Source organism: Macaca mulatta, chromosome 5 (genome assembly GCF_049350105.2).
Source record: "Macaca mulatta isolate MMU2019108-1 chromosome 5, T2T-MMU8v2.0, whole genome shotgun sequence".
In the NCBI taxonomy this organism is placed as follows: domain Eukaryota; kingdom Metazoa; phylum Chordata; class Mammalia; order Primates; family Cercopithecidae; genus Macaca; species Macaca mulatta.
In genome coordinates, this window is record NC_133410.1 from 51,212,501 (window position 1) to 51,231,416 (window position 18,916).

The window sequence follows — 18,916 nt, forward strand, 5'->3', positions numbered from 1 at the left end:
ACAACATTGTATTTTATAGAATTTCATTTTAAAGTGAGGAAGCAGTTAAATTGTGCACTATATTTTGCAGATTATGGGGATTCAAATTCTAGTTATAGGCTTTTTTTTCTTTTTATAACCTTAACCAGTTTAATTTTTTTTCCTCATTGTGGGGGATGATAAGAAGAAGAAAAGATTTGGGAAAATTAAGTATCAACATCCTAGAAAAGTGAGAACAATCTCATTTACCATCATGTATCCAGTAGTTGATAATTCATTTTGATGGCTTCTCTTTTTGGCCAAATGAGAATTAGGCCAGTGCCTGAGATTGTCAGAAGCTGACTGTTCTACCTTTGCATTGGCATTAAATAGTCATAGAAAAAGAATCACAGATATTTATGAATTAAGAGGTGTAGCTTTTTTTTTTCCCCAGCCGATAGTTTAGCTGTTGACTGAGAAGGTTGTGGTGGGAAAACGTTTGCCATATTTTCTTTGCATTTGAGTAATTGTCTTGTACTTAGAAAAAAGGCATCTATGAATGACCAGTGTTTTTGGTTGTCAAATGTTGCCAACAAGCTTACCCCAAAACTTTATTGGCTTAAAAAATGCCCCACCCCCAACTGTTCTTCAGGCTGAGCTGGGCTCAGCTGGGCTGTTCTTCTACCAACCGGCAGGTGGCCACTCATGTGGTCAGCAGGTCGGTGGAGAGACTGGGGTGGCTGGGCTTCTCTCTCTGCCTGCACTCCTGCATCTGTCCTTCTCTGTGTAATCTCTCTAAGTGGCCTTGCTGGCAGGGTAGCTAGACCTCTCACATGCGGCTCAGAGTTCCCAAGAGCTTGAAAGAAGTGGCCAGGCCTTCTGAAGGCTTAAGTCCAGAATTGTCGCAGCATCCTTTCTACTGCCCTCTATTGATGATGATGATGATGATGATGATGATGATGATGATGATGATTTTTTCTAATCAGAAGACAGCTGGAGTATTACCTCTACTTACTAAACAAGTTATAAGCCCAGCCCAGATTCAAGAAAAGGGTGTGAAGTGGAGGTGCAGTTAATGGGGGGGCCACTAGTCTAACAGACGGTCACAACCCCTGCCATGGAAAACCAAGGATATTAGCAAAAGTAGAAGTTGCTAGTGACCTTGGGAAGCTGAAGCTGTTTACAGTAGCTGGGACAAGTTGAAAGTCAGACTAAGAAATAAAGAGAGGGCCTTCAAGAAACTTCCTGAATGATTTCTGCCAGCCCTGAGCCTATTTTTAGAACCAGCATTTGGGGAAACTGATCTTGTGAGGATGGATATGTTTAGGGACACAGGGCTTTTGAAAGCAGCACCACCTGACTGGGGCACCCCCAGACTTGGGAAATGTGACTCTTTTAATGCCACTGGCTTTTAGTCAGGCCACAGTGAGAAGGAACAGCCCTAACAGGCCTCCAGTTGGGTTGAATGAACTCATTTTTGTTTTAGCCAACCGGTAAGATTTGCTAATGTTCTACCTTAAGAGCCTTCTCCAAAGACATCCCTCTTTGTCTCATGTGTTGAAACATCATTCAGTGTGGATATTTCAATGAAAATATCATTGGTTGACTTTTGTAATGGTAACAGTAATAAAATCTTTGCCGTGAAGTTAGGGTCTCTTTGGATTCTTCTGACTTTGGCTGCTGCAAGGAAGGCCGAGATCCAACCCTGATAGTATTTCCTTTCTGAGGTCTCTCAGTCCCTTGAGACCCTGAGGTAGTTTGGCTGCCATTCTCACAGAAAAAATGTATATTAGACCCCACCCCCACCCCCAATATTCATTGAACATTGAATTGCTTCAGAACACAGGTTGACCTGAAGGTATTGCCTTATTAGGGAAGTGTCATGACTGCTGTCTTCTAGTCAAATTTGTAAAGAAAAAGATTCCAGTTCAGTATTTGTAGCAAGAAGCTTGAATCCTGTTCTTTTTATTGCATTGTGACATTGACTCATTCTCCATTTTGCTTTGGTTTTGTCTTGACTTGACTTTGCGGGTAAAGTCTTTCACCAGCACACAAGAGTTTGATTGTACAAATATATCTCCTGCATTAACATCTCTGCCTGTTGCTTAAGATCAATTGTTTTTATACTCAGAATGGAAATACCTGATCTTGGCTAGCTTTGTTTGTTACATTGATTTCATTTAGATTTCCCTCCACAAGGTCAGCAAACTATCACGTTCTTGTGTAAACTCAGGCCAAGGCCAGAGTTATCATAGTCCCTAGGCTGCTAAGGCTTATCGTGTGTTTGGTAAAAGGTGATTGCAGGTTCTCAGATGAGGTTACTTTAAATGGGATAGAATCAGGCAGAGTGACTGGGATGATGGAGAAAGCTCAAGCTGCAGGTTTTAAAAAAAGTTGTAGAAATGAATAGTTCCAAAGACGTGGTTTCTGAGGAAGTCAGAGAACCGAGGGCCAGAGCAGTCCTTAATGGGTGAATCAGGTTATTTGGAAAGTCGGTGTGACAGACACATGGATGCCATCTACTTCTAGGTTGCTAGTAGGTATTAAATACGCACAATATTCCACAACTCACTGAGAATTTTAAAATTATAAGCAAAGGATTTTATATTTTGGGGTGAAAGAGTTATCTGGCACGTGGTATTGGGGTTTTTAAAAAAAGCTACATTTCACAGTGTTAATAACTTTTTTAAAAAAATAACTAAAAGGCACTTCATGTCTAGTGTGTGGCCTTTCTGAAACTTATGGTCATCTCTCCCACTGAAATCAAGGTCTTTTCAAATGTGGCTAAATGGGGATGAGAAAACATGGGTAGGACTTTCTTGGTGTGTGTGCATTCTTTAAAGAGCCCAGTTGCTTCAGGGAAACAGCTAAGAAAATGGTCAAGATTATTTTTAGAGGTTATTTTATTGGGGATTTTAAGAACTAATGACATCTTGAGTTATTTTTAGTTCAGGGGGATGTGGAAAGGCTTGCAATTATGAAGTGTTTTGTTGTAACCTAGTATCCATAAGGGAAACTTAAGACTGTAGACATAACTACAAAGCCAGTGCAGCTTTTGGTTTCTGTATGTGGTTGGGGGAATCAAGTTTTACATTTGGCAAGCACATGGCCTCCCTGATGTCACGATGCCTTGGTTAGGATCTGTATTTACTCTCAATTTTGTTGAAATCTTTTTTCCTTCTTCCTCTTGAAAAGTTCCAAAATACAGTTTATTGGATCATTCATCACTAAAAATGTGTTCCTTTTTCACTACAGGCAGTTCACACAAGGCAAAAACTATTAAACAGTTGGTTTTAGTGTGTCGTATAACTATGCTGTATATTAAACTAATTTTGACAGGTTTTCATCCTAAGCCTCAAATCGTGTAATTAATAATTTGCCTGTTTATTTATGACCTAATTGTGATTCTTTTATTAATAAAAGCTAATGGGAAAAGGATCCCTGATTAATAAATAAATAAATAATAAATAAACCACACATACGTAAGAGTGTGTGTGTGTGTGTGTGTATATATATATGTATATACTATACATCGTTACATTGTTAATAGTGGCAAAAAACGGAAACAGGTATTTACCAGTAGGGCTATGGCTAAATAAATTGTGACACAACCAAATTATGGAATATTATTCAGCTGGTAGAAATGACTGCTCAGCTCATTTTTTGAGGCCCCGATACCAAAACCAGACAGAAACATCAGAAGAAAAGAAAACTACAGACTGGTATTTCTTAGGAATATAGATAAAAAAATCTTCAACAACATGTTAGCAATCCAAGTCCAGCAGTATATTGAAAAGATTATACATCATGACCAACCAGAATTTATTCCAGGAATGCAAAATTGATTTAACGTCTGAAAATCAATCCATGTAACACATGAAATTAACCCATTTATGCCTGAAGTTGCAATTTTTTTAATTTTTGCAATCAGACCTTGGCAATGACCTTAAGCAGTAGGATATAAATAACTCCCACATGCTTAGGGTTCCAATAATGGAACACCAGGCATCAGTAGGCTAATAGAATTAAGGACAAAAGTATGATCATCTCAATAAACACAGAAGAAAGAATTGACAAAATCCAACACTGCTTCATGACAAAAGCACTCAACAACTAGACTAGAAGAGTATTTGTGAAACTTGATAAAGGCCACCTACAAAAATCCCCACGGCTAACATAATATTCAATGATGAAAGGCTGAATGCTTTCCCCCAAGATCAGGAACAAAATAAAGATGTCCATTCTTGTCACTTCTATTCAACATTGTGCTGGAGGTTCTAGCCAGGGCAGTTAGGCAAGAAAAAGAAGTATCAGCATCCAAATTGAAAAAGGAAGGTGTAAAACTATCTCTATTTGCAGATGACATAATCCTGAATATAGGAAATCTTAGGGAATGCACGCTCACACACACAATACCAGAACTAACGAATAAGTTTAGCAAAATTGCAGGTTGCAAGATCAACATACAAAATCAATTGTGTTTCTGGCCAGGCACAGTGCCTCACGCCTGCAATCCCAGCACTTTGGGAGGCTGAGGTGGGCGGATCACTTGAGGTCAGGAGTTCGAGACCAGCCTGGCCAACATGGCAGAACCCTGTCTCTACTAAAAATACAAAAATTAGCCAGGCGTGGTGGTACACACCTGTAGTCCCAACTACTGAGGCAGGAGAATCTCTTGAACCTGAGAGGTGGAGGTTGCAGTGAGCCGAGATTGTGCCACTGCGCTCTACCTTGGGCGACAGAGTGAATAAGACTCTGTCTCAAAGAAAAAAAAAATTCAATTGTGTTTCTATACACTAGCAACAAACAATCTGAAAACAAAATTATAAAAAACGATGTATTTATAATAGCATCAAAAATAATAAAATACTTAGGAATAAATTTAACAAAACAAGTGCAAAACTTATATCTGAAAACTTCAAAACATTGTTGAAAGAAATTAAAGAAGACTTAGATAAACGGAAAAAAATTTCATGTTCATGAATTGGAAGACAAATATTGTTAAGATGGCAATATTCAATACAATCCCTAGCAAAACAACAGCTAGCTCCTTTGCCAAAACTGACAAGTTGATTTAATAATTCATATGTAAATGGGAGGGACACAGAATAATCAAAATAATTTTGAAAGAGAATAAAGTCAGAGAATGTCTTAGTCTGTTTTGTGCTGCTATAACAGGGTAGCACATGCTGGGTATTCTGTGAACAGAAATTTATTGGTTCACTGTTCTGGAGGCTAGGAAGCCCAAGATCAAGGAGCCAGCATCTGACAAGGGCCTTCTTGCTGCATCATCCCATGGCAGAAGGGCAAAGAGAGGGCAAGAGGGGCAAAAAGATGGGACAGAAAAAGAGTGCAAAAGCGAGCAAGAGAGAAAGAGTGCATGTGAGCAGGAGAGCAAGAGGGGCAGAGCCCTCTTAGCCTAATCACCTACCATTAGGCCCTACCTCCCAACAATGCTGGGTTGGGGATTAAGTTTCTAATACATGCTCTTTCAGGGACACATTCAAACCATAGTGGAGGACACAGACCTCCTAATTTTAAAACTTACCACATTTATCAAGGCAGTGTGGTGCTGGCATAAGGTAAACAGATAAATCACAGAATAGAATTGAGAGTCCAGACACAAACCCTCACATTTATGGTCAATTGATTGTCAACAAGGGTGCCAAGACAGTCCAATGGGGAAAGGAAAATCTTTTCAACAAATGGTGCTGAGCCAACTGGATAACTTCATGCAAAAGAATAAAGTTGGACCCTTTCCTCATGTCTTACACAAAAAATAACTCAAAATGGATCAAAGGCCTAAACGTAAGAGTTAAAACTATAAAACTCTTGGAAGAAAGTATAGGAGTAAATCTGGCGGCCTTAGGTTAGGCAAAGTCTTCTTAGATATGACACCAAAGACATTAGCAACAAAAGAAAAAATGTAGCAGGCCGGGCGCGGTGGCTCAAGCCTGTAATCCCAGCACTTTGGGAGGCCGAGGCGGGCGGATCACAAGGTCAGGAGATCGAGACCACAGTGAAACCCCGTCTCTACTAAAAATACAAAAAATTAGCCGGGCGCGGTGGCGGGCGCCTGTAGTCCCAGCTACTCAGGAGGCTGAGGCCGGAGAATGGCGGGAACCCGGGAGGCGGAGCTTGCAGTGAGCCGAGATCGCGCCACTGCACTCCAGCCTGGGCAACAGCGTGAGACTCGGTCTCAAAAAAAAAAAAAAAAAAAGAAAAAATGTAGCTAATTTGGACTTCATCAAAATAAAAAACTTCTGTACTTTAAAGGATATCATTACAAAAGTGAAAAGACAACCAGAATAATAGGCTGTCATACATACATACATACATACTTATTTATTTATTTATTTTGAGTCAGCGTCTCACTCTGTCACCCAGGCTGGAGTGCAGTGACCCAATCTCAGCTCACTGCAACCTCCGCCTCCCGGGTTCAAGTGATTCTCCTGCCTCAGCCTCCTGAGTAGCTGGGACTACAGGCGCCCGCCACCATGCCCAGCTAATTTTTTTGTATTTTTAGTAGAGACGGGGTTTCACCGTGTGAGCCAGGATGGTCTCGATCTCCTGACCTCGTGATCTGCCTACCTCGGCCTCCTAAAGTGCTGGGATTACAGGCGTGAGCCACCTCGCCTGGCCAGGTTGTCATGTATTTAATAAGAGACTTGTATGAAGAACCATCAGAACTCAATAGTCAAAAGATAACTCAATTAAAAATGGGCAAAAAATCTGAGTAAACTTTTCTTCAAAGAAGATATATGAATGGCCAGTAAGCACATGAAAAGGTGTTCAGTATCATAGCCCTCAGGAAAATGCAAATCAAAACCACAATGAGATACCACTTCACTCATTAGTATGGCTATAATTTAAAAAAGACTTAATGGACAATCACAATTGTTGGCAACTATATGGAGAAATAGAAATTCTCATACACTGCTGATGTTCATTTAAAATGGAGCCTCCAGGACAGTGAGCCAATAAATTTCTATTCACAGAATACCCAGTCTGTGCTATTCTGTTAGAGCAGCACAAAACGGACTAAGACATTCTCTGACTTTGGCAATTCTTCAAAAGGTTAAATATAGGGTTCTTGAATGACCCAAAAATTTCACTACTATATATATAACCAAAAGAAATGAAAATGTATATCCACATGAAAACATGTACATGAATGTTCACAGCAGCATTATTTCTAATAGTCAAATGACGGAAACAACTCACGTGTCTACCAACAGATGAATGGATAAACAAAACGTGGTACATTCTTTCAATAGACTCTACTATTTGGCAAGAAAGCAATTAAGTACTGATGCATGCTACAATGTGCATGAATAAGTTAAAGAATCCAGAAACAAAAGATCATATATCATACAATTCTATTTATATGAAATATTAAGAATGGGAAAATCCATGGATACAAAAATTAGTTTAGTGGTTGTCCCTTGCAACCTTAATCTACTTTGGGGGGAAGCGGGAAATAATGGGTATAGCATAACAGGACTGATAATAGGTATAGAATTTCTTTTTGAGGCAATGAAAATGTTCTAAAATTGATAGGGGTCATAATTGCCCAGTTGTGTACATATACTAAATATCATTGAATATACCATTAAATGGTATATTGTATGGTATATGAATTATATCTTAATAAAGCTGTGATTTTTAAAAAATAAATGAGTTAAATTTCTATGTATTGACTTGGAGGGATGTCCATGGTATACTTTTAAGTCAGAAAAGAGAGTTCTATAGTAATATACATACCGTAATCCCACTTTTTGTTTTAAAATGTGAATATATATATGTACATGAACAAATTTTCAAAGGATGCATACCAGACTGTTTGTTCACACTGGAAGTAGGAAGGAAGGGGGTGGCAGCAAGGGGAGATTATTAACTTTTTATTAGACATATTTGGATTTTTTTCACTTTTTTTTTTTGAGACAGAGTCTTACTCTGTCACCCGAGTCATCTTGGCTTGCTGCAAACTCCGCTTCCTGGGTTCAAGTGAATCTCATGCCTCAGCCTCCTGGGTAGCTGGGATTACAGGCACGTGCCACCACGCCCAGCTTATTTTTGTAGTTTTTGGTAAAGAAGGGGTTTCACCATATTGGTCAGGCTGGTCTCGAACTCCTGACCTCAAGTGAGCCACCTGCCTCGGCCTTCCAAAGTGCTGAGATTACAGGTGTAAGCCACCGCACCTGGCCTTTTCACTATTTTTTTAGAAAAAAACTTTAGGAAGTTGATTAATTTATAAAAGTTTTGGTATACTTGTTGAAAATAAATGCCTTTGGCCGGGCGCGGTGGCTCAAGCCTGTAATCCCAGCACTTTGGGAGGCCAAGATGGGTGGATCACAAGGTCAGGAGATCGAGACCATCCTGGCTAACACGGTGAAACCCTGTCTCTACTAAAAAATACAAAAAACTAGCCGGGTGAGGTGGCGGGCGCCTGTAGTCCCAGCTACTCAGGAGGCTGAGGCAGGAGAATGGCGTGAACCCGGGAGGCGGAGCTTGCAGAGCTTGCAGTGAGCTGAGATCTGGCCACTGCACTCCAGCCTGGGCGACAGAGCAAGACTCCGTCTCAAAAAAAAAAAAAAGAAAAAAGAAAATAAATGCCTTTGACCAAAGATATTTAAAACCCAAGAAAGGATCCACCAGCATTCATGTAAGATTGTAACAACCGGATTTCTCCCTGTGAGTGACATTCATACAAGGTAACTCTGTTGCTTCCTACAGTTGCAAACACTAATGGATCTCCTTTTTTACCGTGCCAGTTAAACTGAACTCCAAACAATGGTTGGTTATGATGTTCCTCGAGATTGTTTATACATTTGAAAGAATATTTGCATTTCTTTGACTTCCATTTTCCCTTTCCCCAGCTTTTCCTTTCAGTTGCCTTTGGTGTGTTTGTAGGTGGATCAGGGCATTCAGTGTTTGTTAACACTTTCTATACTGACGGCGTCATCATTCTCATCTCCAAAGAGGTCCAGGTTGCTGTTCCGTCACTGCTTAGCTTCTCAGTTTCACTTTTTAATTGGGCATGTAGGATATGTATTTTTTAAAAGTGAAATAAAGAAAGAAAATCAAATCATTGAAAAAGAGAGTGGGGACAGAAAGAAAGGGAGATTGGAGCAAGGGAGAGAGTGGAGGCTGAGGGAAGGAAGTAGGGCAATTAAGCACACTAAAGGTGACCAGGACTTGCCCTAAAAGAGTAGAAATAAAAAGCAGACAGACTCCCAGGATGCTGTAAAAGTACGATTAAGAAATAGGACTTAATTCCTGAGTGAAGATGAGGTGGTTTGAAGAGAAAAGGAGTTGTTGCTAACTCCCAGATTTCAGGCTGGTCTATGAATAAGGAGGCTTCCTAGAGTGTGGTTTTGAATTGGAGGTACTGGCTGGCTGATCACATAAAGACACAGGATGGATGAGTGGTTTGCAAAGAGATATCATTAGACGGAGGGAGAGACCAGTGGTAGAAGAGACAGGACCACACGTAGGATGCTGAGGACCACGTCTGCACAAGAGGAGCTTCTTGTGAAGGAATATGTGAGAAGCAGAGAGGAAGAAGGATATCCAGGAGATTGCAATGACATCCCAGGAACAAAAGGATGGGTGAGTTTCGAGGAGGACAACAAGGAGTCTGCAGCAGTTAGCTGAACTTGTGACCAAAGGGTCATTCACTGTAAAGCTACAAGGAGCATTTTTGACAGAGGAGGTGTGGAATTGAAAGACTAGTGGGGGCTGAAAGTAAAGCAAGGACTGAAAGTAAAGGGGAGGTAGCAAGTGAAAACTATACTTTTGAGAATGTTCTCATCGAAGGGAATGGAAGTGATGAAATTGGAGCTTGATTAAAAAGGCAGAATCTACGGAAGGTGTTTTTAGGATGGAGGAAATACCCATATGTTTGTAGGCTAAGTGGAATGACCACTTGAGAGGGAGGGATCAGGTACCAAAAGAGAGAGTATTAGGAGAGGACAGAATGAAGAATAACAGCTGATAGAGTTTGGCTTGGGAATAAACGCTTCTTCTTTATTCTTCTAAGAGGGTGGAGAGAGAAAAAGAGATGAAAAAAAGACACTTTTTGGTGGAGAGAAGTTGAGAATATTTTCCAAGAGCCCCCAATCAGGGATGATATTTAAAATATGTAACAACCAGTGCAGAAAAGACACCAGCCTGTCAGACACTGGCTGCCCACCTCAGCAGATCCAGGAGGCCTCCTTCTCCATTTGCTGTTAACTCTTTAGTTGCCGGATCATAGCAAGGTCTCAGGGTAAAGACTGGGCAGTTGAGCGGCAGACAGCAGAGTGGGACAATAAAACAATCAGGCTGAAGCAAGAGCACTTGCTTAGAACTTTAAAAAACTGAATAAGAATTACTAAAAGTCCTCAAAAAAGGATATCATACTGCAAAATAATTAGTAATCAGCTCTCTAATTTAGGAGGTTTTTTTAAATCAATAGAGAATGGATGACTTCCATAAGCTTAATGCATGTTGGCAAAAAGTCCAAAGAGGGGACTGATTAAAATCAAAATTGCTTGCTCTTTTGGCTTATTCTCTTGTAGCAGACAAGAATCTCCTAGCTAAAATAGGGAAAATGGAGTAAGATAGGGAAAATTTCAGAACACAGGATCTGGTTTTCATTTGCAGCTCTCCCTCTGAACACCAGTCGCAGATGGCTTTGGAACTCTGTTTCTCACCGAAGGAGGATGGCAGGAGTGATACAGGAATTCAGAGAATAAAGGAAAATGCTCCGGAATTCCCAGATCACAATTGCCAAGTGCATAATATGGAAACTGCCACCAAGGTAACATGTCACCTCCAAAGGAAGGCATCACTGTGCTTGTCAGTACCTCATTTTGGAAATACTTCTTCCTTATCATTCCAAACCACTGCAGCGATCTCACGCCAGATATGCTGGTCTGACGGCTGCTCACCTGTGGAACAGTCTGAAAACTTTGTCCTTGATCTGTGGTGTGCTGTAGCCTTTCCAAATAGAATTTTCTTACGGAAAGAGGCCTTGACAATCATCTTGTCCAGGCCCTTTAGAGATGAGGAAACTACAGCAGATGGTTATTTAATAGAAGGTTAAGTAACATTTCGATTCCTGACTCTTTTAATCCAGTATCCTTATTTCTAACTTAGTTGTTGGAAAGCTTAAACTATAATTTATATACATACAAAGGGAATTTCTTGACACATATGACATGCTAATAATTCAGGTAAGATGCCAGAATAAGACATCCTCAGAGGTTTTAAGATATAATATGGAGTGCATTGTATTTGAATGAATAGCTGATATGCTGACCCAGCTGGGCTCATGGGTACAGTCAGAATGCAGCTGTATTCTCTTCCATTACATCTGCTCTATGGGGCCTGTTTTCCTGTCCTTCAGATGACTGAATACACAGGCCCTGTGACATTTTAGGCTACTCCCAAATAATTAAAAGACCTCTGATTACTTTTAGCCAAAAATATACTCTCATTTCAGTAATTAATATGCATAGTACAGGTCGAGCGTGGTGGCTCATGCCTGTAATCCCAACACTTTGGGAGGTCAAAGTGTGCGGATCACTTGAAGTCAGGAGTTTGAGACCAGCCTGGCCAACATGGTGAAACCTCATCTCTACCAAAAATGTTAAAAATTAACTGGGCATGATGGCACACACCTGTGATCCCAGCGATTTGGGAGGCTGAGGTGGGAGGATCACTTGAACCGGGAGGCAGAGGTTGTGGTCAACAGAGATTGTGCCACTGCACTCCAGCCTGGGTGATAGAGTGAGACTCCGTCTCAAAACAAGGGAAAAAAAAGGTTGTTAGAAGAGATAAGATACAGGCATACCTTGGAGATATTATAGGTTCGATTCCAAACTACTGTAATAAGGAGAATATTTCAATAAAGCAAGTGTCTCTCTATCTCTCACACACGCACAAATATATATGCATAGTACAATTTTAGCCAGAAATTCATTTTTAGGTATGTACCCAAAGGAATATAAATCATTCTACCATAAAAACACATGGACCTGTATGTTCATTGCAGCACTATTCACAATAGCAAAGTCAGGGAATCAACCTAAATGCCCATCAACAGTAGACTGGGATGGGCATGGCGGCTCAAGCCTATAATCCCAGCATTTTGGGAGGCCGAGGCAAGCGGATCACTTGAGCTCAGGAGTTTGAGACCAGCCTGGCCAACATGGCGAAACCCTGTCTCTACTAACAGCACAAAAAATTAGCTGGGCATGGTGGTGCACGCCTGTAATCCCAGCAACACAACAGGCTGAGGCAGTGCTTGAACCCAGGAGGCGGAGGTAGTGGTGAGCCAAGATTGTGCCACTGCACTCCAGCCTGGGCGACAGAGTGAAACTGTCTCAAAAAAAAAAAAAAAAAAAGAAAAGAAAAAGAAAAAAAATAGACTGGATAAAGAAAATACGGTACATATACACCATGGAATATTATGCAGCCATAAAAAAGAATAAGATCATGTCCTTTGCAGCAACATAGGTGGAGCTGGAGGCCATAATCCTAAACAAATTAACGCAAGAACAGAAAACCAGACACCGCATATTCTCACTTAGAAGTGTAAGCTAAACATTGAATACACATAGACAGAAAGAAGTGAACAACAGACATGGAGCCTACTTGAGTGTGGCAGGTGCGAGGAGGGACAGGATTGAAAAACTCCCTATTGAATACTATGCTTTTACCTGGGTGACAAAATAATCTGTACATCAAACCCCTGTGACACACCGTTTACCTATATAACAAACCTGCATGTGTACCCCTGAACCTAGAAGTGTTTTTAAAAATGTGTGGTACAGTAAAATAATCTTAAAAATTCCACACTTCAGTGGGAAAAGGTGAGTAATGGTAGGCTTCCTGTGTTCTCCTTCCAGCCTAGTGCTTCCACCTCTTTCTACTCTCACTGGCTACCCGGTTCCTCCAGGATGGAAGAGGGGAAGAAAGAGCTGAGGAGTCGGAAAGGTGTTGGATGGCTCTGGCTACCATGGCTACCTCTGGCCATGGCAGATGTTTCCAGCTGACGGTTTCTCTTATGAGCCCTGTGGTGGGTTTGTTGGACATCACTTACCACAGCCACCCTGCTGGGGAGCTTCTTACCACCCATTCATCCCCTTGGCATGAGCAGGTTCATTTTGCCTTTGCTTCGTTGCTTTAGAGTTTTACCCTGGACCCTGAACATTTGGAGGCAAACCTCTGGCCTCTTGCTGCAGAGACCCCTGCCTTTCCAAGCAATCCTCTTGGGTACAATCAAGGCCAATCCTGCCCTGTGTCACTCTCTTAGACTTGTCTTCTGTGAGAGTAAATTACTTCCCTGACCACAGTCTCTACCTGATATTCAGGCCACTTTTGCTAACTCTGGTCCTTTAGGTTTCTCAGGCATGAGCCAGGCACCAGTCCGTGGTACTCCCCAAACTGCAGGGGACATCCACGGAGCTCTCCAAGAGGTCTTCCTGAAGTCTTTCTCACCAGACTTAAGGTGAGAGAAAAACCCCGTTCCCCTCCCTGTGGTAAGTGCAGAGAAAGGACCTCTTAGAATGCCTATGACAGGGTAAACGAGAAATTCAGGAACACTCCTTTGGAAATCCTACATAGTAGTCCAGAACTTTGTTTGGAATGTGAGTGTGGTTGACAACTATTATCTGAGCCCTCTCTCAAAATGGGACTAAAATAAAGGCTTCCATTTAACATCCTGTGACCAGATGTATTCTCACGATCATTCCAATTGCTCTTACAAGGTTTTGTGTAATAGACAGTTTTGATAACAATAAAATGCCATTCCAATGATGGAGTCTCACTCTGTCCCCAGGTTGGAGTACAGTGGTGTGATCTCGGCCCACTGCAACCTCCCACTCCCTGGTTCAAGCGATTCTCCTGCCTCAGCCTCCTGAGTAGCTGGGATTACAGGCATGCACCATCACACCCAGCTAATTTTTTGTATTTTTAGTGGAGACAGGGTTTCACCATGTTGGCTAGGATGGTCTCGATCTTCTGACCTCGTGATCCGCCTGCCTCAGCCTCCCAAAGTGCTGGGATTACAGGCGTGAGCCACCGCGCCCTGCTGACTTTATTGTTTATCAGAGACTACTTGGATTACCAGTTGTTGGATAAGGTTTGACAATAACTTTGTTATACAGAGATTTTTATTATAACGAGAGTCATTGCAATTGGACCAGCAGCAGGGATTTACAGAATCCCTGAGAGCGTTATTTATGAGCTGTGCTTCTCAATTCTGTTTTTTCAAATGAATTAGGGAAGTGATTTGAATCATAAAACAACAAAAACAAATTGACTGCCCAAGAGAAAGAAAATGAGCAAGAATATAAAATTTCTTTGTAATTCTAAATGTTGTGTAGTGGTTTCAGTTAGATGATAAATTCATTTATATCAGGAAAAACTACTCCCCTCCTCCCAACTCAGATAGATGGATGTTTGTGTTGTTCACCACAGTTAGGACATCAACCCTGTAGAACAACACGGTGTCGAAATCAGGATGCCTCATTGTGGTTCTGTAGAATGTTGATGTCTCTGAGTGTGAATCTCCATTTGACACAAAATTTTACAAAGTTTGTGGCTGGCAACTCTTTCTGGGGCTTACACTCTATTTCTTTAATGCCCCAGTCTCTAACTCTGTGCTTGGCTCTTTCCTCACAGCCAGAATCATTTTGGAACATATCAACAGATTATTTAAAGGTACAAAATGAACATTTGTATGTATTTTTTAAAAAGACAGCCAGTTGTGATCAAACTCCTTACCATCGGTAGGACACACACGAGAGTTCTGAGATCAGAGGAAGAGAGTTCACATATGAGAAGGCAGAACCAAGCTCAGTGGTGTAGGGGTTCTTGGGAACAGGGGGAGTGCTGCAGGTGTTAGACAGAGAACCTAAATCCTTCACCACCAATAGCTATTCCAGAGACGGTCTTTGAATTGGAGGCGGAAGTGGACAGAACCTTTATTCAATGTCACATTTTACAATGGATCAATGTGACAACCTCCCAAGTGATGCCAAGGAACAGCACATCCTCCGAGAGCTAGCTTCCTATAAAAAGGAGTAAGAAGAGGATGTAGGAAGATCCTCACAAATATGTGCTTACCTCATCAACACAACAATTCCTAACTCTCACTCCCCAAATACTCAGGACCAAGCTGCCTTGGGGCCTTTACTGGTCTTTGTGAGGTAGAAGCAAGTGCTGGCTGGAAGCCTTCAGAGATTCATTTAAAATTCATCCCCCCAAAAAAATACTCAAAAGAAAAAAGAGACAACCAGTTCTGGAAAAGTATTTCAGTCTTACACCCATATGTGATTTAAAATATCCAAGGTCATATTGAGTACATGGTGGACAACAAATTTTAACAGATGGAATACCAAGAAAAAGGCACAGAGAAACCCGTGTTTTGCTTGTACTCTCGAAGCTTCACTCGAACTCTCATGACATTCACAGAATCTGCTTATAGCAACCAACTCTCCTTCATGGCCAGCATTTTAACATACAATTTCAGCTGGAAATATCACTGTCAGGAATGTAATTCATTCCTGACTTTTTGGGTTTATTTGGAGATGAAGGCGGCGGTGATTTAGTGGTGCTGAGGCATGGCACTGAGCCTGCGATCCTCACAAACTCAAGTTGGTTTTTTTTTTAGGAAACACAGGCCTGGCTCTAAATGAAAATGAAAATGTTGAAATAAATTAAACCTGGTGCAAAGGCTCTCAATCCTTCCACAAAAAAATGGGGGAGGGGAAAGTAAGGGCATTTTACAAATTGGGAGCCCTATTCCCAAGAAAGGCAGTGACATGGCATGGCCATGTCAGAATCACCTACAGTTCTTTGTCAGAATACCTATGTTCTGGTTTCCCCCACCATCACCTCCAATCAGGTTTTGACTCTGGGTCTGAGGTGAACCCAGGCATCTCTATTTTTTCTAAAGCCTCCACTGGTGATTCTGATGTAAAAACAGAATACCGCTTCTGTGTTTGAGGGACAGCTAATAATATTTGGCTGGATCTAGTTCCAAAAGAATGAATTGGAAGGTCTAGCTAGAGGACTCTTTCCATCATTGCAGAGAGAAATGAATGGCATGGGGACAGGGAGTAGACGTATTATCAGAGGTGGGGTTCATGGATGGGCCTCAAGCAATTCTTAACTTTGGGGGAGTCAGACCACTTTGAGGGTCTGATTCATGTGTAGTTACTCTCCTCAGAAAAATACTCATAAGCTAATCCCCAAAAAATAATAAATTCATTTATATCAGGAAAAACCACCCCCCACCCTCCAACTCAAATAGATGGATGTTTGTGCTGTTCACACAAACTGTTCCCACAAAATTGAGCATATACTTTCAAGAGAGTCTAGACTCTCTTGAAGTTTTTGCTTTTGCTGTTTTAATTGAATGGATAACTGTCTCACTCATTAAAATAAGGAAAACAAGAGAAGGCAAGATCCCTGGTCTCAGGAAGCTTACAGTCTAGTAGCCAGGAGAAAACAAGAAATCAATATACAGAAAAAACAACAACAAAAAAAATCAATATACACATAGTAGACGATAATCACAAGAATTGTGGGAAAGGGAGAGTTCTGGAACCGAACATTAACTGCAGAATTTGAACATGCCGAATTGGAGAAGATTCTTAGAAACACCTGGTTGGGCCTGGCGCGGTGGCTCACTCCTGTAATCCCAGCACTTTGGAAGGCTGAGGCGGGCGGAGCACTTGAGGCCAGGAGTTTTGAGACCAGCCTGGCCAACGTGGCGAAACCCCGCCTCTACTGAAAATACAAAAATTAATTGGGCATGGTGGCGGTCGTCTGTAATCCCAACTACTCAGGAGGCTGAGGCGACAGAATCGCTTGAACCCGAGAGGCAGAGGTTACAGTGAGCCGACATTGCGCCTCTACTCCAGCCTGGGCGACAGAGCAAGACTCCGTCAAAAAAAAAAAAAAAAAAAAAAGGAAAAAGAAAAAAGGGAATGCCTACTTGGAGAGACAGCAGTTTAAAGGACACAAGTGTGGTACGGAAGCCCCCAGAAGAATGGAGGGCAGACTGACAAAGGCGGGTTGATAAAGGAGAGCCCCCTGTGGGAGGGGCCTGTGTTTGGAACCTAGGCTCATGATGAGCCTGAGATAAAAGTGGCATTGATCCATGCTGCTGCAAGAGGTCACTGACATGGTGCCATGGGGTCCCATGGTAGGTTGGGGGTCTGGGGTGGGGGAAGCTGTCAAAACGCTGATGAACATAGTTTATGACGGACTCAGACGAGACCCGGGGAGGAAAGCTGCAAGCTGGCGCTGGGAGGGCGGCCTTGGTGTCTGCTGTTCATTGCCAGGGTCAGAAGTTGGCTCTGTGTTTGTTCAACAGGATGGTAAAACAAAAACAAAACAAACAAACAAACAAAAAAACGCGGGACAGCGCTGAGTGGAGGAGAACTACATTCAGCCAATGGGCATGAAAACGAATTTTAGCTGCTTTGTGCAAAAACCCTAGGTGTGCGGACGAAAGGCAGCCAGGCAGAAGGTTACAACAGGTCAGGAATAAATAACCACCAGGCGGAGGATCCCAGATTCCGTCCTTCCTTTTGTTGGATGAGGAGTGCCAGGCAAACGCGTCCACAAAGGCTTCGGAAGGAAGCGGCTCGCCTGTCCACACCCGGCTCCTGCCCCGGGTGACTATTAGGGGCCCCGGGGGGTGGCATAAGCCTGAGACCCAGGGAATCAACTCTCCCCGAAGGCCTAGCAGCGGGGACCCCAGAATAAGTCGGGGGCGGGCCCCGGCGCGGCAGGAGGGGGCCGGGCGGGCGGGCGAGCAGATCCCACCCCTTCCTGAAGGAAGCGCCCTCCCCGCCGCGACTGCTGCCGCCGCCGCCACCGCCACCGCCACCGCCACCGCCGCAGGTCACAGCCCCTCGAGGCGATAGCGGCCCCGCCGCACCAGAGCAGGTAGGCGCGGCGCCCCCTCCCCTGCCCGGGCCCGTCGCGCAGCCGGGGGCGTCCGGCCCGGCCCCGCGCGCAGCCCGCAGGCGGAGACCGGGGACGGCGGGGGCTGCAGCGCGGCTGGGGCGGCTGGGTCCGCCCGGCTGCGGGGCCCTGCTCGGCTGCGGCCCCCTCCCATAGCGTCCTGGGCGCGGGGCCTCGCGCTCGAGCCCTCCGCGGGCGCACGCTTCCCGGCGAGTCCCGGAGTCTGTGTCGGCTCTGCCCCGCGCGCTGCGAACGCCCGAGCCGGCGCGCCTCGGTCCCAGCAGCCGCAGTGCCGCCAGCCCGCTCGCCCGCTCGCCAGCTGCGTCCCCGGCCCCGTCCTTTGACAGGTGTCCCCACCCCATCATCTCGTTATTGGGTGGACTCGGGTGAGAAGCGACCCCAAGTTTGACCTCCCGGTCCCTGCACTTTGCCGTTAGCCAGGTCAGGCTGGCTCGGAAAGCAGGGGATCCGGGAAGGAGGCACTAACTTGCTTTGCCCTGTGTACCGCCCTCCACTCTAAATGCACAGTCTTCTTTCCTTTCCTGGGTGCACACTTGGGAAGAAATGGGAGTTTTGATTTTTCGGCGGGAGGCCGTGGTAGGTGGGTTACCTAGGCTCTTTGGTAATCCGCTGCAATAAAAAGTGATTAGCTTTGGGTTCTGGAGAGAGTCCTTGAGTGGTTTTCCCCTCCTTAAATGAATCAAATGGAGAATGAGAGGGTTTTCCCATTTTAAATTCATACTCCTTTTCTCTCTACTCATTCCTTTCCTCCACCCCTACCCCTGCAGCACTTTATGATGTCCCAAACATTTCACTGATCCTTTTGGTCAGATTTAATCCGGCCACACCGCCTTTCACGGTCGGGCCAGGATTGTGACTGCATGTGGGAACATAGCTCAGGTAGAATGGAAGTGCATCTTCCCGAGTGAACCCATTCCGATGTCCTACATGCGAGGTCCTATTGGGGAACCAGATATACTAATGCCAT

General features: G+C 43.3%; 1 protein-coding gene and 1 pseudogene across 3 annotated transcripts in view; both read left to right on the forward strand.

Annotated features, from left to right (window-relative positions):
• The window catches only part of LOC114678301 (tyrosine-protein phosphatase non-receptor type 11 pseudogene), a 2,512-nt pseudogene extending 1,522 nt beyond the window's left edge, over window positions 1–990 (forward strand). Inside the window, exon 1 of the transcript XR_003729638.2 lies at window positions 1–990. This exon is cut by the window's left edge and continues 1,522 nt beyond it. The product of XR_003729638.2 is annotated as a tyrosine-protein phosphatase non-receptor type 11 pseudogene (transcript).
• Window positions 991–17,441: 16,451 nt separating this feature from the next.
• Window positions 17,442–18,916, forward strand: part of TMEM150C (transmembrane protein 150C) — an 87,716-nt gene continuing 86,241 nt past the window's right edge. The window contains exon 1 of one of the 2 annotated variants that reach the window (XM_001082839.5): window positions 17,442–17,636. In XM_001082839.5, coding sequence (XP_001082839.2) covers window positions 17,557–17,636 — 80 coding nt within the window. In that variant the 5' untranslated portion in view covers window positions 17,442–17,556. Of the gene's footprint in view, window positions 17,911–18,916 lie in introns of both variants that reach the window. The other variant, XM_015138418.3, reaches the window with a different exon arrangement.